Source organism: Nylanderia fulva, unplaced genomic scaffold (assembly GCF_048542155.1).
Source record: "Nylanderia fulva isolate GAGA-0341 unplaced genomic scaffold, ASM4854215v1 Scaffold21, whole genome shotgun sequence".
In the NCBI taxonomy this organism is placed as follows: domain Eukaryota; kingdom Metazoa; phylum Arthropoda; class Insecta; order Hymenoptera; family Formicidae; genus Nylanderia; species Nylanderia fulva.
The window spans coordinates 1,482,961-1,508,343 of record NW_028190275.1 but is presented as its reverse complement, the minus strand read 5'-3'; the positions used below and the strand labels follow the sequence as shown (position 1 = coordinate 1,508,343).

Sequence of the window (25,383 nt, the reverse complement as noted above, 5' to 3'; positions counted from 1 at the left end):
TAACATGTGTAATAATTTATTAATTTTTTTTTGTTACAACTATTGTGTATACAACATACAAATATTTTACAAAATATTGTGCGTATTAAGGACACTTGGACCCGCTGCGATTTTATTTCTTAGGTGCAGCGGGACGGAAAAAAAGAAACCCGCACTGCGGGCGAAGTACAATTCTCGTAAACGCGTTTTTACTCCTCGTTGTTCTGCGTTCACGCAATGCCCAGTCACGATGACAGGGTAAAGCAGGATTTATTCAAGGTCGTAAAATGAGCCACGCACAAAAACCGTCTGCATAATACTCCGCCACTTACGTATAGAGTCTGTCTCGATATATATTGCACGTGTGCGTGCACGCACGACCAGAAATAAAGTTACTGGGGCCTCGTGAAACAGCCTGTATGAAGTTAGCCCCCCATTTTTCGAATTTTAAAATTTTAAAGGTTGTTCCAGGTTGTTCTAGACTTGTTCTAAATTGTTCCAAAAGATCAAATTTAAAAAATAAAAATTTTCGCGAAAAATGGAAAAAAAACGATTTTTTGACCTGGCCCCCCATTTTTCGAAAATCGAACTTTTAAAGGTTGTTCCAGATTGTTCTAGTTGTTCTAAACATTGTTCCAAAGTGATAATTCCCTAAACAAAATATTTACGAGATATAATAAAAAAATAGTTTCGTGCGCTAAAACAGTATTTTTACGTTTTCGGCTATAGTTATTATCTCTTAAACACCAAACTGTATATTTTAGCTAAAAACGAACAGAACAACCTGGAACAACTCTCAATTTTGCTAGAACATAATTTTAAAGAGTACTTTACTCTTGGAAATAAACATATTTTTGTTGTTTTTTCGTGTTTTTCGACCGATAACGACGTGACAGCGATCCCAAACTATAGAACAATTACGTACTGGCATAGAACAACTTGGAACAACTCTCAGTTTTGCTAGAACATTATTTTAAAGGGTACTTTACTCTTGGAAATAAACACATTTTTTTTGTTTTTTCATCTTTTTTGCTCGCTAAAGTCGCGATAGCGGTCCCAAACTATAGAACAATTACGTACTGGCATAGAACAACTTGGAACAACTCTCAATTTTGCTAGAACATAATTTTAAAGAGTACTTTACTCTTGGAAATAAACACATTTTTCTCGTTTTTTTGTGTTTTTCGACCGATAACGACGTGACAGCGATCCCAAACTATAGAACAATTACGTACTGGCATAGAACAACTTGGAACAACTCTCAGTTTTGCTAGAACATTATTTTAAAGGGTACTTTACTCTTAGAAATAAACACATTTTTTTTGTTTTTTCATCTTTTTTGCCCGCTAAAGTCGCGATAGCGGTCCCAAACTATAGAACAATTACGTACTGGCATAGAACAACTTGGAACAACTCTCAATTTTGCTAGAACATAATTTTAAAGAGTACTTTACTCTTGGAAATAAACACATTTTTCTTGTTTTTTTGTGTTTTTCGACCGATAACGACGTGACAGCGATCCCAAACTATAGAACAATTACGTACTGGCATAGAACAACTTGGAACAACTCTCAGTTTTGCTAGAACATTATTTTAAAGGGTACTTTACACTTGGAAATAAACACATTTTTTTTGTTTTTTCATCTTTTTTGCTCGCTAAAGTCGCGATAGCGGTCCCAAACTATAGAACAATTATGTACTGGCATAGAACAACTTGGAACAACTCTCAATTTTGCTAGAACATAATTTTAAAGAGTACTTTACTCTTGGAAATAAACACATTTTTCTTGTTTTTTTGTGTTTTTCGACCGATAACGACGTGACAGCGATCCCAAACTACAGAACAATTACGTACTGGCATAGAACAACTTGGAACAACTCTCAGTTTTGCTAAAACATTATTTTAAAGGGTACTTTACTCTTGGAAATAAACACATTTTTTTTGTTTTTTCATCTTTTTTGCCCGCTAAAGTCGCGATAGCGGTCCCAAACTATAGAACAATTACGTACTGGCATAGAACAACTTGGAACAACTCTCAATTTTGCTAGAACATAATTTTAAAGAGTACTTTACTCTTGGAAATAAACACATTTTTCTTGTTTTTTTTGTGTTTTTCGACCGATAACGACGTGACAGCGATCCCAAACTATAGAACAATTACGTACTGGCATAGAACAACTTGGAACAACTCTCAGTTTTGCTAGAACATTATTTTAAAGGGTACTTTACTCTTAGAAATAAACACATTTTTTTTGTTTTTTCATCTTTTTTGCCCGCTAAAGTCGCGATAGCGGTCCCAAACTATAGAACAATTACGTACTGGCATAGAACAACTTGGAACAACTCTCAATTTTGCTAGAACATAATTTTAAAGAGTACTTTACTCTTGGAAATAAACACATTTTTCTTGTTTTTTTGTGTTTTTCGACCGATAACGTCGCGACAGCGGTCCCAAACTATAGAACAATTACGTACTGGCATAGAACAACTTGGAACAACTCTCAGTTTTGCTGGAACATTATTTTAAAGAGTACTTTACTCTTGGAAATAAACACATTTTTTTTGTTTTTTCATCTTTTTTGCCCGCTAAAGTCGCGATAGCGGTCCCAAACTATAGAACAATTACGTACTGGCATAGAACAACTTGGAACAACTCTCAGTTTTGCTGGAACATTATTTTAAAGAGTACTTTACTCTTGGAAATAAACACATTTTTTTTGTTTTTTCATCTTTTTTGCTCGCTAAAGTCGCGATAGCGGTCCCAAACTATAGAACAATTACGTACTGGCATAGAACAACTTGGAACAACTCTCAATTTTGCTAGAACATAATTTTAAAGAGTACTTTACTCTTGGAAATAAACACATTTTTCTTGTTTTTTTGTGTTTTTCGACCGATAACGACGTGACAGCGATCCCAAACTATAGAACAATTACGTACTGGCATAGAACAACTTGGAACAACTCTCAGTTTTGCTGGAACATTATTTTAAAGAGTACTTTACTCTTGGAAATAAACACATTTTTTTTGTTTTTTCATCTTTTTTGCCCGCTAAAGTCGCGATAGCGGTCCCACACTATAGAACAATTACGTACTGGCATAGAACAACTTGGAACAACTCTCAATTTTGCTAGAACATAATTTTAAAGAGTACTTTACTCTTGGAAATAAACACATTTTTCTTGTTTTTTTGTGTTTTTCGACCGATAACGACGTGACAGCGATCCCAAACTATAGAACAATTACGTACTGGCATAGAACAACTTGGAACAACTCTCAGTTTTGCTAGAACATTATTTTAAAGGGTACTTTACTCTTAGAAATAAACACATTTTTTTTGTTTTTTCATCTTTTTTGCCCGCTAAAGTCGCGATAGCGGTCCCAAACTATAGAACAATTACGTACTGGCATAGAACAACTTGGAACAACTCTCAATTTTGCTAGAACATAATTTTAAAGAGTACTTTACTCTTGGAAATAAACACATTTTTCTTGTTTTTTTGTGTTTTTTGACCGATAACGTCGCGACAGCGGTCCCAAACTATAGAACAATTACGTACTGGCATAGAACAACTTGGAACAACTCTCAGTTTTGCTAGAACATTATTTTAAAGGGTACTTTACTCTTGGAAATAAACACATTTTTTTTGTTTTATTAAATTATGTTCTAGCAAAATTGAGAGTTGTTCCAAGTTGTTCTATGCCAGTACATAATTGTTCTATAGTTTGGGACCGCTATCGCGACTTTAGCGAGCAAAAAAGATGAAAAAACAAAAAAAATGTGTTTATTTCCAAGTGTAAAGTACCCTTTAAAATAATGTTCTAGCAAAACTGAGAGTTGTTCCAAGTTGTTCTATGCCAGTACGTAATTGTTCTATAGTTTGGGACCGCTATCGCGACTTTAGCGAGCAAAAAAGATGAAAAAACAAAAAAAATGTGTTTATTTCCAAGAGTAAAGTACTCTTTAAAATAATGTTCCAGCAAAACTGAGAGTTGTTCCAAGTTGTTCTATGCCAGTACGTAATTGTTCTATAGTTTGGGACCGCTATCGCGACTTTAGCGAGCAAAAAAGATGAAAAAACAAAAAAAATGTGTTTATTTCCAAGAGTAAAGTACTCTTTAAAATAATGTTCCAGCAAAACTGAGAGTTGTTCCAAGTTGTTCTATGCCAGTACGTAATTGTTCTATAGTTTGGGACCGCTGTCGCGACGTTATCGGTCGAAAAACACAAAAAAACAAGAAAAATGTGTTTATTTCCAAGAGTAAAGTACTCTTTAAAATTATGTTCTAGCAAAATTGAGAGTTGTTCCAAGTTGTTCTATGCCAGTACGTAATTGTTCTATAGTTTGGGACCGCTATCACGACTTTAGCGGGCAAAAAAGACTGAAAAAACAAAAAAAATGTGTTTATTTCCAAGAGTAAAGTACCCTTTAAAATAATGTTCTAGCAAAACTGAGAGTTGTTCCAAGTTGTTCTATGCCAGTACGTAATTGTTCTATAGTTTGGGATCGCTGTCACGTCGTTATCGGTCGAAAAACACAAAAAAACAAGAAAAATGTGTTTATTTCCAAGAGTAAAGTACTCTTTAAAATTATGTTCTAGCAAAATTGAGAGTTGTTCCAAGTTGTTCTATGCCAGTACGTAATTGTTCTATAGTTTGGGACCGCTATCGCGACTTTAGCGGGCAAAAAAGATGAAAAAACAAAAAAAATGTGTTTATTTCTAAGAGTAAAGTACCCTTTAAAATAATGTTCTAGCAAAACTGAGAGTTGTTCCAAGTTGTTCTATGCCATTACGTAATTGTTCTATAGTTTGGGATCGCTGTCACGTCGTTATCGGTCGAAAAACACAAAAAAACGAGAAAAATGTGTTTATTTCCAAGAGTAAAGTACTCTTTAAAATTATGTTCTAGCAAAATTGAGAGTTGTTCCAAGTTGTTCTATGCCAGTACGTAATTGTTCTATAGTTTGGGACCGCTATCGCGACTTTAGCGAGCAAAAAAGATGAAAAAACAAAAAAAATGTGTTTATTTCCAAGAGTAAAGTACTCTTTAAAATAATGTTCCAGCAAAACTGAGAGTTGTTCCAAGTTGTTCTATGCCAGTACGTAATTGTTCTATAGTTTGGGACCGCTATCGCGACTTTAGCGGGCAAAAAAGATGAAAAAACAAAAAAAATGTGTTTATTTCCAAGAGTAAAGTACTCTTTAAAATAATGTTCCAGCAAAACTGAGAGTTGTTCCAAGTTGTTCTATGCCAGTACGTAATTGTTCTATAGTTTGGGACCGCTGTCGCGACGTTATCGGTCGAAAAACACAAAAAAACAAGAAAAATGTGTTTATTTCCAAGAGTAAAGTACTCTTTAAAATTATGTTCTAGCAAAATTGAGAGTTGTTCCAAGTTGTTCTATGCCAGTACGTAATTGTTCTATAGTTTGGGACCGCTATCGCGACTTTAGCGAGCAAAAAAGATGAAAAAACAAAAAAAATGTGTTTATTTCCAAGAGTAAAGTACTCTTTAAAATAATGTTCCAGCAAAACTGAGAGTTGTTCCAAGTTGTTCTATGCCAGTACGTAATTGTTCTATAGTTTGGGACCGCTATCGCGACTTTAGCGGGCAAAAAAGATGAAAAAACAAAAAAAATGTGTTTATTTCCAAGAGTAAAGTACTCTTTAAAATAATGTTCCAGCAAAACTGAGAGTTGTTCCAAGTTGTTCTATGCCAGTACGTAATTGTTCTATAGTTTGGGACCGCTGTCGCGACGTTATCGGTCGAAAAACACAAAAAAACAAGAAAAATGTGTTTATTTCCAAGAGTAAAGTACTCTTTAAAATTATGTTCTAGCAAAATTGAGAGTTGTTCCAAGTTGTTCTATGCCAGTACGTAATTGTTCTATAGTTTGGGACCGCTATCGCGACTTTAGCGAGCAAAAAAGATGAAAAAACAAAAAAATGTGTTTATTTCCAAGAGTAAAGTACTCTTTAAAATAATGTTCCAGCAAAACTGAGAGTTGTTCCAAGTTGTTCTATGCCAGTACGTAATTGTTCTATAGTTTGGGACCGCTATCGCGACTTTAGCGGGCAAAAAAGATGAAAAAACAAAAAAAATGTGTTTATTTCCAAGAGTAAAGTACCCTTTAAAATAATGTTCTAGCAAAACTGAGAGTTGTTCCAAGTTGTTCTATGCCAGTACGTAATTGTTCTATAGTTTGGGATCGCTGTCACGTCGTTATCGGTCGAAAAACACGAAAAAACAACAAAAATATGTTTATTTCCAAGAGTAAAGTACTCTTTAAAATTATGTTCTAGCAAAATTGAGAGTTGTTCCAGGTTGTTCTGTTCGTTTTTAGCTAAAATATACAGTTTGGTGTTTAAGAGATAATAACTATAGCCGAAAACGTAAAAATACTGTTTTAGCGCACGAAACTATTTTTTTATTATATCTCGTGAAATATTTTGTTTAGGGAATTATCACTTTGGAACAATGTTTAGAACAACTAGAACAATCTGGAACAACCTTTAAAAGTTCGATTTTCGAAAAATGGGGGGCCAGGTCAAAAAATCGTTTTTTTTCCATTTTTCGCGAAAATTTTAATTCTTTAAATTTGATCTTTTGGAACAATTTAGAACAAGTCTAGAACAACCTGGAACAACCTTTAAAATTTTAAAATTCGAAAAATGGGGGGCTAACTTCATACAGGCGTGAAACACGGATCATTTTTTTTTTCAAGAGTGCATTGCGTGTATCACAAACCACTAGTTTCCTTCAATTCAGTTTAGTTTACCTCAACTGTTTATTATCTCGTAATTAATCAAACGCAAATAAATGGACATCTCTCGCGTTGTTTTAATGAAATAGTCGGAATGAAGAATACCTAATTACAAGGGCGGTATCTTTTTTATCCTGTATTAAGCATAGATGACAAAGGTAAATAATATATGTATTATATATATTAATATTAATATATATTGTATATAATTAATATTTTTAAAATATTTTCTATTTTTAATTATATACCTATTTTATATGTGCATAGTAAAATTAATCGAACATATTTTATTTCTTATTGTGACAAATATACTAATATTTTTTATTACTACGATTATCCTGATTTTCAGGGTAAATTCTAAGAAAAAATTTTCTCTGTGTATAGATAAATATATTAAGAATATAAAATATTAATAAATAAATAATATAAAATAATTATATATATAATATGCCATGCATATTAATAAGATAAATAAAAGGATAAAAAATATATATCTATGCCATTTGTTTCGGGTTGAAACATTTTTACCTCCATGATCGCGAAAAGAGGTGCCGGCCAGAATTGTTTATTAACGCATCGCGCGCGTATAATATGTCCATTGGGGTATACGCACTAAAGGACCACCCTTCAAAGAGCATCCTTGCATCTATCCCTATGTGCATCACACTTGTACTGCAAATAAGTTTTAAACCCCATTTACAACCCCGCGCCGCACATGCTCTCGACACAGCTGCCTCGTTCGTTTTGTTCCAGATTGTTCACTGAACTTCGAAGCCCACCCCCATTCCATCTTCTCTTTCCATCCTTCGATGCATCCGCGCGTGCATAACAAGATCGAGGGACGTACGGGAATGCATCCGCGCCGAAAACTTTACGGTGCAGCGCGTCGCGGTGCACTTTACGCAGCGTAAATTTATCAGCTCGCGTGAATTTAACACTCGTGTGACTAACACGTGGAAGGATGTCCGAGTTGTACTCGTATATGCGCGATGTGATCCTTATACTTTTCTTCAATCGGAAATTCTGGGGCGAACGCTTCTCTTCTTTCACGAGAAAAATATTTCTCGAAAATGTACGATAGATATATGAAAATTGTTTATAAATTTTATACATATATATTTATTATATATTATAAATATATATTATATATATATTTTGTATATGATATATAAAAATAAAAAACATATATTTATTATATATTGTAAATATATGTTATATATATTTTATATATTATATATAAAAATGAAAAATATATATATATTTATAAAATAATGAAAGCGATAACCAAATATTGACGACAAATGAATAGATAAAGTTTGAAAAAGAGAAATAATTAAATAAGACCGAATAATCGAAAAAGAGATGGGAAATGGATGTACAGTACGACTGGATAAATGGATTCCCTCTATGGGAATATATCTCCGGTGGGAATCTGCGTGTGCTAATTCAGAGTTGTGCCTCGTTAAACAAGCGGTTTTTTAAACACTCGGCCGCACCGTTGTTGCGATAAACAGAACAGGCCCGACACGATACTCGCATATGAGCGACTTGCAATTTCTCGCAACGATGCGTCTTTAACTATTAATCGCCGCAATCGCCGACCTACGGATGGGAGAATGCGAATACAAAGCGTAGACAAAGAACCGAATAAGGTGTGTACTTACGAAGAAGAACAGATATTATAACGTCATACGATTATGCAGATTGCTTTAAATATAAGATACCGAAGGGACCAATTATTTTTTTTCCTATTTTGCATATTAGATCGAAACGAGATTGAGAAAGTATGGCTTCTGAGAAACATTAGCAAATTTTTTTTATTTGTGTATATTTTATTTCTTAATTATTAGCCGAATATTATATTCAGGGTGTCCAACGAAATTTGGAAAACTGGGCATTGTCAGGGAATTTTATAAGTCTGGAATTGTCAGGGAAAAAGTCGGGAAATTTTACTATTTATCTGGATCTTTTCACATTATTCTACATTTGTCTCAATAATTTTAAATAAAACATTTTAAAAATCGTTTCATCTACAGCGTGTTCGTTAATTTGTATCTTCATCGTCGTGTTATTTTATTTTAATGTGTTTGATAGAGACAAAACGAAAAAATTTGATATAATATAAATAAAAAAGGTGATTATTTAAATAGTTTATATAATGACATGTTTGTTTCGATTATTGTATAATTGATTTATCATATATATATAAGCAAATTATATATTTGGAAAAAATAATACTAAAACGTCAGGGAAAAAAATGAATTTCTGGTCTTGGGAAATTTAAAAAAGTCAGGGAATTTTTTTTATTGAGTCTGCTGGATGATAACACCCTGTGATATATCATATCTATTTATATTATTATATCCATCCACAAATTATACGCATCGGTTCCTGTCACATTATCGCGAATAAATAAGATCTGCTGCGAAGACAAGTCACTCGTTCAGGATTCAAGTAGACGATGTGATCGTGGTTAAAAAAATTTCATGGATTAGAAAATCTCTTTGACGGCTCGTTAAAGTCGACCGCATTCTCCGACGCGGGCTGTTTACGCTCAATAGAGCGTGCTCGAACTAACTCAATTTTCGCCTTTTTTACGAGCCTTCGAACGTGCGTCGACCCCACTGACAACACGTGGCAGTAATTTCGTGCGAGTTTACGTGCGGCCTTAGCTTTTGCTCGGTACCATATGCGGTGCAGACAGCACTTTTTAGTAAGTGCACGTCCATCGGTAAATGGTTATTTCCAGATAAGCTTTTGAAAAAGAAAATATAGGCACTCTTTTCTGCAGTCGGTTCTGATTTATCAATTCGGTTATTATTGTTATTAAAGTTAATCCAATATCTTTCTCAATTTATTGCATTGTACATGCAGTTTTGTATTCACGATTTTTAAGTAATTTACGAGAACATAATATATTAAGGAATATATCTGTTATCAAATATGAATTTTATTCATTATTAATTTATTCTATAAAAAGAATATATTATACAGGTATATTTTATTGTAAAATGCTATGAAATATCATTTATTTTATGGAGAGAATTTTCTCTTCAAATTTACCCTGAAAATCATGACAATAAAAAATAATTAATATGTAAATTTTATAATGTACATATAGTAAAATTAATCAAACATATTTTTATATCTTATTGTTGTATATATTAATATATTTCATTGTGGTAAATATTAATCAGAGAAACTTATAAAATTCTTTCAATACTATATTGTCGCACGATTATCATGATTTTCAGGCTAAATTTTAAGAGAAAATTCTCTGTATTATTTTTGATCAAAATGCGTCTTCAAGAGAAATCTCTTAAAACAGATTTAGAAATTATTTTACAAGAAAATTGATTTAAGAATTTAACAAGAAAAAGGATTCAATAAAAACGTGATGAACGATGCAATGCATTTATTTGAACGACACTTTCGAAATTGTAGGACGTTACGGCGTCTTTGGGATAAATATACGTATATGCTCGTAGCAAAACTATTTTCTTCATCAACATTCTAAATCTCTCGAGGTGCAGTCTGAGCTGCAACCTGCAACGCATCTATCAAAACCGCTTTCGCGCCCTTATGGGTGCAATGCAATCTCGGCGAAATCTCGCGTGATTCTTTTCGCACTGCAAAACCCCGTAAGCCTTTCTACGCGATGTAACAAAGGAAATATAACCGCAACCAGTCTCGAAGGCTACGGTTGTCCTAATTTCCCGACAACAATAGTGTGTGCAATAAGGATTTCGTAAATGATACGCGTGACAGATGCTGCAAGTTAGAACTCTGCATATAAATTGCGGTGCGGTTTTACGGTATTCATTGACGAGTCTTTCAGCCAGAAATATTTTAAATATAACCAGGGTGTCTACACAAAAAAAAAATTTAATTTGACTAAATCTTTCAATTAAATTACTATTTTGTTAATTGAACATATATTAGTATTTAAGCCAAATATATATTTATATAAAAGAGGAAACTTGAGCACAAGGTTAATTTAATGTGGGGTCACGACCTCGCTTTCTGCAAGTGCCAATGCTCTTTCTAAATTCCAATCCCGACCGTGAAACTTACTCGTTTCGCGTCTTGGTCTATTGGCGAACAGCCAAATATCCCTGGTAACGTGTCTCAACTGCCACCGACTTTTCGTACACAAGTTAGTTATTCAAGCGCATTAGACGTTGTAAAGATAACGAATGTCACGAACATAAAATAAAAATATAAATAATTATAAAAATATCTAATTATTTTAGCTTTCTCAATATTAAATTGTGATTATCAAATGTTAACTTTACAAAAGAAAAATTCACTCGGCAAACTTGACAAGAAATAACATCTATTTTTTGCTTACCATCATAGATGCAAATTGTATTCGGAAAGTTGTACGAGAAAGGTTCATTGCATGTTTTGTCATTTAAATCGATTGATTGCTTGAGCGAACTTTGGTGGAATAATAGCTGATTAGGGATTAATTAGAAACACACGCAAGTCTCTATCTTGATTTGCAGTTGTAATTACATTTTTACGTCCACGTGTTGTCATTCTTTACAATTTGACAGAACACGCGAGCATAATTTCAATATCGATTTAACACGAAGGTGAGTCTGACAAAAAGTTTCCTTGTACGCAACATATCGAGTTGAGCTTTATATTCCTTGAAAAAAAATATATCACGGTTTAGAAAGTCGTTTTGCTCAAAATTGTTTTTACGGAGGATTTTTTTTTATTTCATAACTACTTATCGCAATTTGGAAACTATCTTGCTAAATGAGTTTAAATTTTACACAATGATATTTATTTTATGCAAAGTGGTGGCATAACATGAAATTCTATTTGGAAATTTAAAAAAATGAAAAAAATGTTTTCGGTAGAATCCTTTTATATAAGTTCCTTTTTATAAGAGATGGCGCCGAAAAAACATCTGCAATGTGACGCGTCCTAGAAGAACTCGAGGTTGACCACCTGCAGACTGCAGTGAAGAGGGAGTTATGCACCTCTCCCACCCCTCAGCTGCAATATAGCTGTGGCTGCGTGCAGTAAGACGCAATGCGCAACATTTTGCGGTGCCCCACCTTTTATCTACCGGATACCTTCGTTTGAATTCAACCGCGAGACTCGAATCTTCAAAATTTTTTATCTTACCTAATTTTACATAATATATTTGATTTCTAAACTCTCTCTTTCTATGCATATTTTGTTGCGCTCTAGTTGCGCGCTGAAAGTACTCACAAAAATTTCATGCATCAAAATCATCTCTTGTTACACAATACTTGATTTATTTGCTCATTTTTCTTACTATGTAACACTTAATTTTTACGGTTTAATTTAATTCTAAACTCTCGATTTTTCAACGTATATTACCTTGCACTTCATAGTTAAACAATTTCCTGCGTTACAAAATATAATTAAATATAAGGATTATATAAATTTCTTTTTACATTTTTTATTCTTATTTTTATAATTTATATCATATTCTCTGAAAATCGTGATAATAAAAATATCTACCACAATAAAATATAAAATATGCGTTCAGTTAATTTTACTATGTATACATAGTAAAATTTATTAATGTACACATTTATTTTTTATTGTGGTAAATATTCATTCATGCAGAGAAACTCTTATAAAATTCTTCCAATACCATATGGTCCTATACGATTACCATTTTCAGGGAAAATTCTAAGAAAAAATTCTTTCTGTGTATATTTATTTTCTTTTTTTAATATAATACTTAATTTACCTTTCTGTATTAATATCTACCACAATAAAATATAAAATATGTTTAGTTAATTTTACTATTTATACATAGTAAAATTTACTAATGTACATATTTATTTTTTATTGTGGTAAATATTCATTCATGCAGAAAAACTCTTATAAAATTCTTCCAATACCATATGGTTCTACGATTACCATTTCCAGGGCAAATTCTAAGAGAAAATTCTCTTACCTTTAGATTAATTCTTGATTTTTAAATATTTAAATTATTTCCAATAAATATCTATTTCACAAAATTCCATTTTCCTGCTAACAAGCACAGAACGTGCCAGCTTTTTTCCTCTCGCAAGGATATCGTTTGTCATATAGGTATATGCGTCCTCCGAAACGCGTTGTCAGCAACTAAATTCTACCAGCTCGGTCGCTTAAAAGATGAATGGACCGAGCGAGGATTCTGGGTCGCGAGCGCGAAAGAAGAATTTCTTCATTTACTAGACAACTAAAAGCCTTTCGTTTGCGAACCTACGTTCACGCCCCTCTGTAAACGTGCCACCCCGTTTCACCCTTGATGACAGCTGCGCCGCTTAAAATAGGGGTTTCTTTAGCGGTCTCGACGTGTTTGTGTATGTGGATATGAACATATGTTCGACGCATCACGCAATGATTGTCACTATAGCTTTATTTTACATATATAATCCATAAAATGGAATATTTAATTTGAATATACATTCTGCTTCTCATTAAATATTCATAAAATATATACATTTAATTTTATTAATATAATACAATATATATATTTATATTAATCAATAATATTTTTACTATTAATAAAATTAATTTAATTATTGTATATTATCTCGTACTTTTATTTCGTGACTAAATTATTTTAGAGAACTGATCAAGAATGTGGATAACGCTGAATTTACTTTAGTAAGTTTAGTACTATATATTATAAAATTGCAAAGAAATAATTAACATGAGTATTATTTGTATAGACAGTTTTTTTTGTAAAAATAGAAAAATAATTACACAATTTTTGAATGAGGAATTCATTTAAAAATTAAACATAAAAGCATATATTGCAATGCATTTTTTATTTAGTGTTCTTTAAAATCAATATAATTCTTCTTTTGCATATTAATCATGATTGTAAATTTATCGACTCTCAGTATATTTTATATTACATATACTATAATATATTTAAAATTATCAATGTTTATATGGTATAAGGAAAATGTATAATATATTATTATTCATCAATACAGTTCTATGTTGATATTAGGAATTCTATTCAGTTTTCTCGGCAAAGATCAGTTTTTCTTACAATTACTAATTTAAAATCATATTTAAAAAATATCGTTATTAAAATCAATTTATTTAATAACTAAATTTTAATATCAAAAAGAATTTTTACAGCCAAGAAAGGATTTATTACTGTTATTAATACTATAAAAAAATCAAGTTACGAGATAAGATTACTTGGCCGCGTGCAGAGAATTATAAATCCAACGAAACATTAAAACTTGAACGTTTTAGATCTCATCTAAAACGCTAAAGTGTTAAGCGATGTTATACATGTTGCGGTAGCTGCACTTGTTAATACTCTAGGAGCTTAGGTTTGCAGTAATTAGTCAGCCGCAAATGAGAGTCTCGTTTATACCGTTTTTCACATTAACACTTTTCTTTTTCTTCTCGCTTAACGAAACCTTAATAAAAAAAAAAAAAAACATTTGTGCAACGTGCTTTACGCGTAAATTCCAGGCGTTCTTCGTGTGTGTATTCTAGTTTTAACGCACGACCCTTTATTCCGCAAAACGAAGAACGACGCTTGCTGCACAAGCCTAAAATATACAACGGTAATAAACGAGAAGTACATATGTATATAACGTGCGGAATTTATTGTCGTGGCTTATTCAATAATTTTCTTTTTATACGCGTTCACGTTGCGCATTCTGCTGGGCCCTGTTAGCATTATGGTGTCATCTCATGGTAGAGATAAGGAGATAACTGATCCGAGAACTGGAACTCGTCACTGGCGAGCCAGATACCTGGAGCGTTGTCGAGATTAAAATAAAACGCACTTTGAATATTTTTTTTTATTTAATTCTTTTCACGAAAAAAGTCCTCGAAATAAAAGCGAGCAGTCGCACTTCTTGAAAAAAATTCATTCTTTCACGTCCAAAAAATTCCTAACGACGAGATTGCTCTATTATACTAACGAGCCGAGGAACGCGAGAAACATGAGAATAATTACTTCGGATAATGTGATGTGAAATTTTCCTTAACGAATGTATCAAGGAAATGATGTGAAAACATTACAATAACTGTAAGATAAAAATTATAAATTACTTATATTGAGGAAATTTTGATGAATGATAGACGGTTAAAATACGAGTTAAAATATTACGCAAATTAAATCGAAGATTATTTGTTATCAATGAAATTTACGCGATAAAATCTGTTATTTTTGCTGAACAAACATGATGCATTTCGTGCAAAGGAAAAATCATTCGACTGATTTAAGAAAAACCTATTAAATGTCAATAATTGGAATGTTGCATCACTATATAAACAGCATCTAGACAGCATCCAGACTTTCAGTGCCTATCAGTCAGTGTCTCCCTAGCTAAATCGATATTTAAACGACCCAGGTGTGACACAATCGAACGATAGTCCGTTCTTAGGACGATCTACTAACGATACGGCGTGACTGATTGTGCACCATGTATGCACGCGATTAGAAGCAGACCAGTGCATCATGCGGTGTGCATCGGCTCGGAATGAATTATTGACTGAAAGGTAAACAACGGGCGGAAAACTACTCATCGCTCACGATAACCATCGGTCCGTAAACAGTCATTATTTACACATTCTAGGAATTGTTTTTCCTCTACAGGGGATACTCGATATAAATTTGTTTCGTAAAGCATTGTATTTTTAAACGATCTATAATTATGATATTATAAATTCGTATTATATACATCTCAGGTAGAAATTTTGTCTGGAAATAATCAGGGCTCCATATATTCTTTTAAAAATATTTCTGCAATCCAGATGAAAAATCTAACTAGAACTTGTGTAAAGTTTGGGACGTCTAAATCGTACAAGCCTTATTGCAGAATCCGGGTGGGCTCAAGATTACTCCCAGAATTTGTAGAAAAATTATTTGGAGTCTAACTAGGATTTATAATTTTTTTAAATATTTGCTTGATTTGTATTATAATTATTTCTATAAGCTAGATTATTCAATCCTGATTAAGCTAGTTTATTCAGCCCCATATATAGTTTCATATTTATTCTAATATGGGAAAAATTTGTCAGTGGCGATCTAGAACCCATGCAGATTTTTCCGCTAATTTTTTTCTTCTAAAATAAAGGTAAATTTCTAGGGTGTATTCTGGACTTAGACAGATATTTCAAACTGGATTTTTTTTACCTAGGCTCTGTATTTAATCTCGGCAAATCGAGACAGATTTCTGGAATCCGTGGACAAATATATTAAAAATTTTTTGGATATTTTTAATCTTAATTATTATTAATATATTATTAATCAAAAATAGGATCTTCGATTTATATTTTGTGTATATTACATGTACATATATTATTTATTTATTTCCTAAAAATTATTAATGAGGATATTTTTTTTTCAAACGCTCCACTTTTCGACTTGAAACCCGCTCGGCAACATGTCCCTCGATTAAATAGTCGGTTCACGGGAAACGAGAGGTTGTGGCACAAACCGGCAGTGCGCCCGTTGTGTCAGGATCATCGGAGCGTGGAACGTCCGGTAGGTCTCCAGGAGAAGGGTATATACATGCATGTGACTCGGCACCTCGGCATCCACGGCCGTTCGTTCGCATTCCTTCCTCTCATTCGTCGGTCTTTTTGGAGCACCGTAAATTATTATACGTCTCGCGGCCGCAATGACTCACAATGTCAGTCAGCCATACGAAATTCACGTGTAATAACACGATCGACTCGAATTCATATATATAAGAACAAATATATTTGTCTAATTTATATATAGGTATTTGCAAAATATCTAAATTTTCACGTATTTTATCATTTGTTTACGCACTGAACAAAAATTGGGTAACTTGACCAAACCTTTCAACTAAATTATTATTTTGTTAATTGAACATATTTTAGTATTTAAATCAAGTATACGTTTTGTTAGCTTTAATATGTTATATTTTAATTCAAATATTTTGATATGTTCAGTCAAGTTAACCAATTTTTTTTCAGTGCACACAGAAAATTTACTCTAATAAAAATTATGGTTGGACAATATGGTTGGAAGAATTAGTAAGAGTTTCTTTGATTAATATTTATCACAATAAAAATATATAAAATTAATTACAATAAGATATAAAATATGTTTGATTAATTTTACCGTGTGCATAATAAAATTTACTATGTACATATTAATATTTTTTATTGTGATAAATATTAATCAGAGAAACTCATAAAATTCTTTCAGTACCATATTGTTTTGCGATTACAATGATTTTCAGGGTAAATTCTAAGAGAAAATTCTCTTTGTGCAACTTTATCTGAGATTAATCTCATTGAAAAGAGATTTTTCAACGAGATTGGCTTGAAAAAGAAAAGAAGAATCGCCGAAACATCTTTCATTTTTTTGTTCACAGAACCACTCCAGGAGCCGCGTTTTACCAGTCAGCTTTCCAGCAGTGGCAATATACTTAGCGAGAACCGTACAAAGTTTCTGCAATGTCAAGCAAGAGGTGAGAATTGCAATCTAACATGAAAATTTTTTCCAACTACGTACTTGATTTCTTCGTAAGAATAATAGTTTCTCGAAAATTAATTTGCGAGTAAATTTGAATACACTAGCTAAAATTTTTGAACTTGTCATTTGATTTCTTCTTGCAAAATAAATTGTACTATATTATTTCTATATAAAAATTTTAGACAATGAGATTCAGAAATACTGTAAGAGTTCAAGTTTTATTCTTTTAATGAAAATAATGAAAATTTTAGAAATAATCAAGTGATAAATTATTTACATTCTGTTTAGTATTAATATTTGCTCATTTTATCATTTTCGATTGAATTATTCCATCACATATTATCGATTGATATATAAATTCTAAAGAACTCATCTCAAAATCACGTTATACTTAAAAATATTTCAATATTAGTAAATTAATGAAAAAAATGAAAGAAAAAGGATATATATAAAGATCGCAGCAGCAATGAGAGGATAAAGTTCACTGCGTAAGGCGTTCCATTGTCCAGTAGAAATATCGAATAACGAGCGGATGAGACGGTGACCAGATGAAGCCTCACCAATGCCCTGCACCGTAATTCGATCGTATGACCCTGTACTAATGATATTAGACAGTCTAACACCGTCGTCCGTGACTTTGCAAATGAGAGAATCACGTTTAAATCACATCTATATACCATTTTATATAAAGAATGTTCGAAAAAAGACTATCCTACACATTTCTCGATGTTCTTCACGCAAATTAAAAATTCAGATTAATCTAAACTTAAAAGAAAAATTATTTGTAACAACGAGCAAACATTTCATGTCGCCATTTCCACAGGCAATCCTCAACCAAAATACCAATGGTTCAAAGACGGGATGCCCCTCAGTGAACTCACTTCCGAGCCTTTCTACCGTATACCGAGCACACGACGAGAAGATGCTGGAGTTTATTACTGTGTCGCGACGAACGATGTGGGGTCCATATTCAGCGATCGTCTCGCCTTTACCGTAGCTTGTAAATATCTCGAATTGTATAGATCCAATTTGGTAGATTTTCTTTCAAATTACTGATCACGACGATATTTAATCTGCTCTTAGATATGGGAGTGTTTGACGATCTCACGGAGAAAGTGGTGACCGTCGAGTCGGGTAGTGCTGCGGTTCTGGAATTACCCCCGATCGAGAGCCATCCTACTCCACAGGTAACGTGGTCCTCCACGAAAGGAATGCCTTTGTATGGTGTTAAATACGCAATAATCCATCAGAGGCTGCTAATATTAAATGCTTCGGAAAGCGACGAAGGTTCCTATAGGTTCGTATAATTTATCACTTCATTTATTTCTCGATAGACACATAGAATTGTTCCGAAGTTATGGATGAAAGAATGTTCTTTTTGTACAATTTTGAAACTTCAAAACTTTGCAAAGATTTAAAGATTTCACTTCGTCATCTGCAGTTGCAGAAAGTTTGAGAGCTATGAGAGAAAATTCTAATGAACTCTGACAAGTTTAAACTCGAGTTTTTCTGACGATTTATTATATGTGCACAGAGCAAAGGCTATCAACACCCAATTAGGCAAGGAGGAGAATAGTCCGTTTTTCAAGTTGCAAGTCATCGGCGATCCATATGCAGAAGTGGCTCCTACCGTAATCGTCAAGCCGCAGGACACGCAGATAATCAAAGATCAAGCTGCCACGTACATAAACTGCATCGCGAATACCAGGTAATCGAAAATCTTTCTGTATTATCTTTATTATGCTATGTACGATCTTTCTTTTTTTTGGTGTTTGTTGTAATTTGGAAAGATTTAAGTAACAAACGAAACTATATCCATTTTAGATCACTTTATGAGTTACGAACCTTGTGGATGAAAGACGGCATTCCGATCGAGAACTCTGGGATATTGTATAATCTTATTGCGTTTAATAGAACCCTCGAATTACTCTCAGCCAAAATAACTTACACAGGGATATATTCTTGCCATGTGGATTTGAGGAGCGGTGATTATCCGACTGTAAATGCGAGCGCCAAGATTGTCGTATACGGTAAATATAATCCAGTGTAAATAAGTAATGTGTGAATAATTGAATGAAATAGCAATTGTAATATAAATTCATCACGCGGCTATTTAAAAAAAAAATGATACGACATTATCAATCATACATCATTACAATACACAGCTAAAAATTATTAATTTTTTTAAAAATAATAAATTAGACAAAGAAGTCACGAATTAAAGTATGTTAACAAGCACATAAATTTCTGCTTTTTTGCATGAAATTCTCGTTATATCTTTTTATATTTATACTTTTCTGTATATTTAGAAAAACCAACATTTGTAACGGAATTAAAGAGGGAAACCCTGAGCGATTACGGATCCACAGTAACGTTACCGTGCGAGGTTAACGGCATACCGCCTCCTATAATCAGTTGGTTCCGTAATGCCGAGCCCGTCGATCATTTGCTGGGAACCAGGTATGTTTTGGCAAATATTTACAATCCGAGAAAGAAAGAGAGTGTGTGTATGTGTATTTTACCTATTTTAACTTTGATCATGTAAATTTGAAATAGTAGTAGCTATTTTTTTTACATAAAAGATATATTTTCCGGTTATATAAGCTGGGTATATTTTAATACATTTTTTTATTACATATTAAAAAATATATACATATTAAAAAGGAATTACATATTAAAATTGATATTTTTATAAAGTAAAAAAAAGATTAAAATATTTAGAGAGTATTTTACAATTTTAAATGTTTAAATCTGTTTTTAAAGATTCGAAATTTATACGATAATTATGTATAATTGAACATGTTTTGTAGATACACAAAGGAGGAGGATGGCTCGTTGACGATTAAAAAATTAACTATGGACGACTCGGGAATGTTTCAATGTCTCGCGTCTAACGATGTCGGCGAATCATCTAGTTACACATGGCTGAAGGCGAAAAGTGAGTAGTTGTGTAGAATATGATATTGCATCGCGATATTTTAATAGCAATCATTACCCAGTCCGTACACAAAAGATGTTCGCGAAACATGCGATGAAATCGTTCTGGCATTATTAGCAAATTACAATTTGTGATTTTAAATGTGTCATTAAAAATGGCATTCTTGTCTTTTTTCTGTTCATCAACATATACATTATATAACATCAATAATTTATTAATAAAGACATTGTTTAGCTATTATAGAAGTATGATGTAAATATAATATGTTGCATATAAATATTTTAATTAATAAATGTAAGGTTACGAAAAGAGATGTCCGCGAATAGCGTTTTTCGCGAACGCTTTGCGAAATAATGTCGCAAACAGGGTTAATACATATGACGTGTTTTTTGTGTGCGGCACAGAAGGATTAGGAAGCGGATTGAGAAACAGAGTTGCCCGCTGGGCGGCTGGCTACAATGTAGTCAGAGTTCGCCAGTCTGACCACCGTTTTATGTTCTCTCATTATCCAGACAGTAAGAATATTGCTGCGAAATTTTTTCACTTTTCTTTTCCATTATTATTCTCGGCACATGCTTGTGAAGACTGCGTATAAAGTTTCACGTTTCACGATTTTTTTGCTTCTTTTAGTAATAAATGTTTTCATAAGACAAGCTCACTATGTCGAATATAACAATATTTTAGATTATTATTATTTTAGAATTATTATTATTTTAATTGTTTAGAGTTTAGAGTGTTTTAACGACAAACATTAAAAAATCTATAGCTCTTTGCTTTTTTATATGATTAGTTATTTAGTGGTCTTAAGTAGTTTAGTGTTTCTATTTTTAAATTATATTTAATGAATGACATATGATACTTTAGAAGAATTATCAAATAAAACGACTATTGTGTTTTAATATAACTATATTGGCACGCATATATATATCTGCGGCATTGCAAGTAACATCGACACGCACGTCTTGGTCTCCCCAAATATGTTATAGATTAGAAATATATTTCCAATAATATCTATTTTGAATTATGGATGTTTGAAAAATGACAAGCATCGTACTAAGCATTTAGTGATTATTTTACATAGCATTTATCGTGAACCAGCCTGTATTTAGTTTGCGTAGTTTTGCTATTGAATATGTGTTTGTGTTTTGCTTTAAAGAAATAAGCTTGTTTTCGAAAATCAGTGTAAAGAAATAGAGAAAGAGTGAGAATTACGGTGGGTTTAATATATATTGCAAGCGACAATTGTTCACCCTTTTTTCATTTGCACGTTGTGAGAAAGCATTAAAAATCAATTCGACATTAATGACAAAATTTCTGTAATTTGCAGCATCTGGACCGATTATGGAAAATGGTCCACGTGATTTAACAGTATTGGATGGCAAAGATGCGACTTTAACTTGCTATGCTGTAGCGGCGCCTAAACCAAACATTACCTGGTATTATAATGGTAAGTAAATCAAAGATTTAATTGTTTATTATTATATATAATTTATATATTATTTTATATTTTAACATAAAATCATTCTGTTGCTAAAAAATATTTATTCTTTATAAAATTAAAATAAAACAGATTGCTTCTTTCTATGTAAATTATTGCAAGAAGCATCTACATTTACATATTGCAACAAATTACAATATGAAAATCTAATTGCAACAGACACGACACCTGTGGAAATCGCCGGGAGAGTACAAGTCTTGGACAATGGTGATCTTTTAATCGCAGCGGTAAAATCGTACGACGCGGGAAAATATACTTGTATCCGTGCAAATGAAGCCGGCTCTGTCAATGGATCGGCATATTTGACTGTTATGGGTAATTATTAAAATAATTATTAAAATAGTTTTGAGACTTGCATTACATTATATGTATATCAAAAATTATCTTTATATTTATTATATTAAAATTAAATTTTCCTATATAAAAATTCTTTTAAATAAAAGTTGATAAACTCAGTCTGAACTCTATTTATAGCTATATTGTATGTGTATATACATTTATTATATATCTCTTTGTTAGTTCGGACGCAAATTATCCAACCACCTGTTGATACATCAGTGCTTCTCGGACACACTGCCGAATTACAGTGTAAAATCTCGAACGATCCAAACGTCGTGTATGATATGGCATGGTTTCATAATGAACAGTACGTATATGACAAGAAATATCATATATTTTTGTAATATTAATACTTTAATATGATTTATAAATTCAAAATCTTATAAATCAGAAATCTAACATGAATTAAATTTTTACAAAACTTAAATGTGATCAAAATATGTTTTATTCTTTGAAGCGTGAAATTAAAATCTGATAAATTTAAAATACAAATTGTTTGCATTATACATTTTAAATTATTTATATATTTTTTTCTGTTATAAAAATTTCACAGATTTAACTGTAATTGTTGATCATTATCGAAATATGCCAGCAAAACTGTTTTAATTAAAAAAATGAATGAGATTTCTCTCTACATAACTCTTTTGTTTGAAAATTTCAAAATGATACATTTGTTGTTACAGAGTAATAAACACACAAGCGAGTCAAAGAGTGAAAATGCGACCAGACGGGACTCTTGAGATTGTCGCTGTTCGAGCTTCCGACGTAGGGGACTACACGTGTTCTGTGGTGTCACCAGGTGGAAACGAGACTCGATCCGCTCGCCTGAGTGTGATCGAATTGCCATTTGCACCGATCAACGTTGTAGCTACTCGAGTGGAGCGGATCTCACCGCGCACGATTAATGTCACTTGGGTGCCTGGTTTCGACGGTAACAGTCACACGAAGAAATTCATCATCCAGAGACGAGAAGTATCCGCCGATTCAGGTAAGTGTAATTAATAAATTTAGGTATGCAAGAGTGCTATTATTATATCTTCTAATTTATAAAATATGTATTTCTTCAGGTCTTGTAAACATTGTTATTAAATATAAGAGTTTTAACAAGGCCCTGTAATATAAATATAAATTTAACGTATAAGACGGGCAACAAGAGCCAAATCGCGGATGACAATGCGTTATCCTAACGAAACTAAATAATTTTTCGTTAGAATTAAATACCGGTGCACAAGGCACCAAATTTTTACTTGGACACGGCCAAGATTTTAAATATGAAATAATCTCATATTTTGAGATTTAATTTCAATACCCCTTTTAACCCCCCTACGGAAAATAAATAAATGAATGCAAGAGAAAAATATAGATCCGAAAATCGCTGAATCGGGAAACGAACCCGAGACCTTTCGCTTGCCGGGCGACTGCTCTTCCAGCTGAGCTATTCAGATCCTTTCGATTCTATACTTTTCTCTGTTATATATATTAATGTTGGTAAACAAACGCATTTTTTAAGCCAGCGTGTATCAAATATAAGAGTTTTAACAAGGCTCTGTAATATAAATATAAATTTAACGTATAAGACGGGCAACAAGAGCCAAATCGCGGATGACAATGCGTTATCCTAACGAAACTAAATAATTTTTCGTTAGAATTAAATACCGGTGCACAAGGCACCAAATTTTTACTTGGACACGGCCAAGATTTTAAATATGAAATAATCTCATATTTTGAGATTTAATTTCAATACCCCTTTTAACCCCCCTACGGAAAATAAATAAATGAATGCAAGAGAAAAATATAGATCCGAAAATCGCTGAATCGGGAAACGAACCCGAGACCTTTCGCTTGCCGGGCGACTGCTCTTCCAGCTGAGCTATTCAGATCCTTTCGATTCTATACTTTTCTCTGTTATATATATTAATGTTGGTAAACAAACGCATTTTTTAAGCCAGCGTGTATCAAATATAAGAGTTTTAACAAGGCTCTGTAATATAAATATAAATTTAACGTATAAGACGGGCAACAAGAGCCAAATCGCGGATGACAATGCGTTATCCTAACGAAACTAAATAATTTTTCGTTAGAATTAAATACCGGTGCACAAGGCACCAAATTTTTACTTGGACACGGCCAAGATTTTAAATATGAAATAATCTCATATTTTGAGATTTAATTTCAATACCCCTTTTAACCCCCCTACGGAAAATAAATAAATGAATGCAAGAGAAAAATATAGATCCGAAAATCGCTGAATCGGGAATCGAACCCGAGACCTTTCGCTTGCCGGGCGACTGCTCTTCCAGCTGAGCTATTCAGATCCTTTCGATTCTATACTTTTCTCTGTTATATATATTAATGTTGGTAAACAAACGCATTTTTTAAGCCAGCGTGTATCAAATATAAGAGTTTTAACAAGGCTCTGTAATATAAATATAAATTTAACGTATAAGACGGGCAACAAGAGCCAAATCGCGGATGACAATGCGTTATCCTAACGAAACTAAATAATTTTTCGTTAGAATTAAATACCGGTGCACAAGGCACCAAATTTTTACTTGGACACGGCCAAGATTTTAAATATGAAATAATCTCATATTTTGAGATTTAATTTCAATACCCCGAGATTTAATTTCAATTTCCCGATTCAGCGATTTTCGGATCTATATTTTTCTCTTGCATTCATTTATTTATTTTCCGTAGGGGGGTTAAAAGGGGTATTGAAATTAAATCTCAAAATATGAGATTATTTCATATTTAAAATCTTGGCCGTGTCCAAGTAAAAATTTGGTGCCTTGTGCACCGGTATTTAATTCTAACGAAAAATTATTTAGTTTCGTTAGGATAACGCATTGTCATCCGCGATTTGGCTCTTGTTGCCCGTCTTATACGTTAAATTTATATTTATATTACAGAGCCTTGTTAAAACTCTTATATTTGATACACGCTGGCTTAAAAAATGCGTTTGTTTACCAACATTAATATATATAACAGAGAAAAGTATAGAATCGAAAGGATCTGAATAGCTCAGCTGGAAGAGCAGTCGCCCGGCAAGCGAAAGGTCTCGGGTTCGATTCCCGATTCAGCGATTTTCGGATCTATATTTTTCTCTTGCATTCATTTATTTATTTTCCGTAGGGGGGTTAAAAGGGGTATTGAAATTAAATCTCAAAATATGAGATTATTTCATATTTAAAATCTTGGCCGTGTCCAAGTAAAAATTTGGTGCCTTGTGCACCGGTATTTTATTCTAACGAAAAATTATTTAGTTTCGTTAGGATAACGCATTGTCATCCGCGATTTGGCTCTTGTTGCCCGTCTTATACGTTAAATTTATATTTATATTACAGAGCCTTGTTAAAACTCTTATATTTGATACACGCTGGCTTAAAAAATGCG

The 25,383-nt window shown here is 32.7% G+C and overlaps 1 protein-coding gene across 4 annotated transcripts in view; it reads left to right on the top strand.

Annotated features, from left to right (window-relative positions):
• The window catches only part of sdk (sidekick cell adhesion molecule), a 54,945-nt gene that overhangs the window by 12,602 nt on the left and 16,960 nt on the right, over positions 1–25,383 (top strand). For 2 of the 4 annotated variants that reach the window (XM_029307562.2, XM_085482676.1), the window contains exons 2-13: positions 17,115–17,210; positions 18,039–18,215; positions 18,299–18,512; positions 18,750–18,923; positions 19,040–19,245; positions 19,525–19,675; positions 20,026–20,153; positions 20,558–20,668; positions 21,481–21,600; positions 21,811–21,966; positions 22,171–22,297; positions 22,674–22,978. In XM_029307562.2, coding sequence (XP_029163395.2) covers positions 17,115–17,210; positions 18,039–18,215; positions 18,299–18,512; positions 18,750–18,923; positions 19,040–19,245; positions 19,525–19,675; positions 20,026–20,153; positions 20,558–20,668; positions 21,481–21,600; positions 21,811–21,966; positions 22,171–22,297; positions 22,674–22,978 — 1,965 coding nt within the window. The remainder of the gene's footprint in view (positions 1–17,114; positions 17,211–18,038; positions 18,216–18,298; positions 18,513–18,749; positions 18,924–19,039; positions 19,246–19,524; positions 19,676–20,025; positions 20,154–20,557; positions 20,669–21,480; positions 21,601–21,810; positions 21,967–22,170; positions 22,298–22,673; positions 22,979–25,383) is intronic. The other 2 variants (XM_029307563.2, XM_085482677.1) reach the window with 1 other exon arrangement.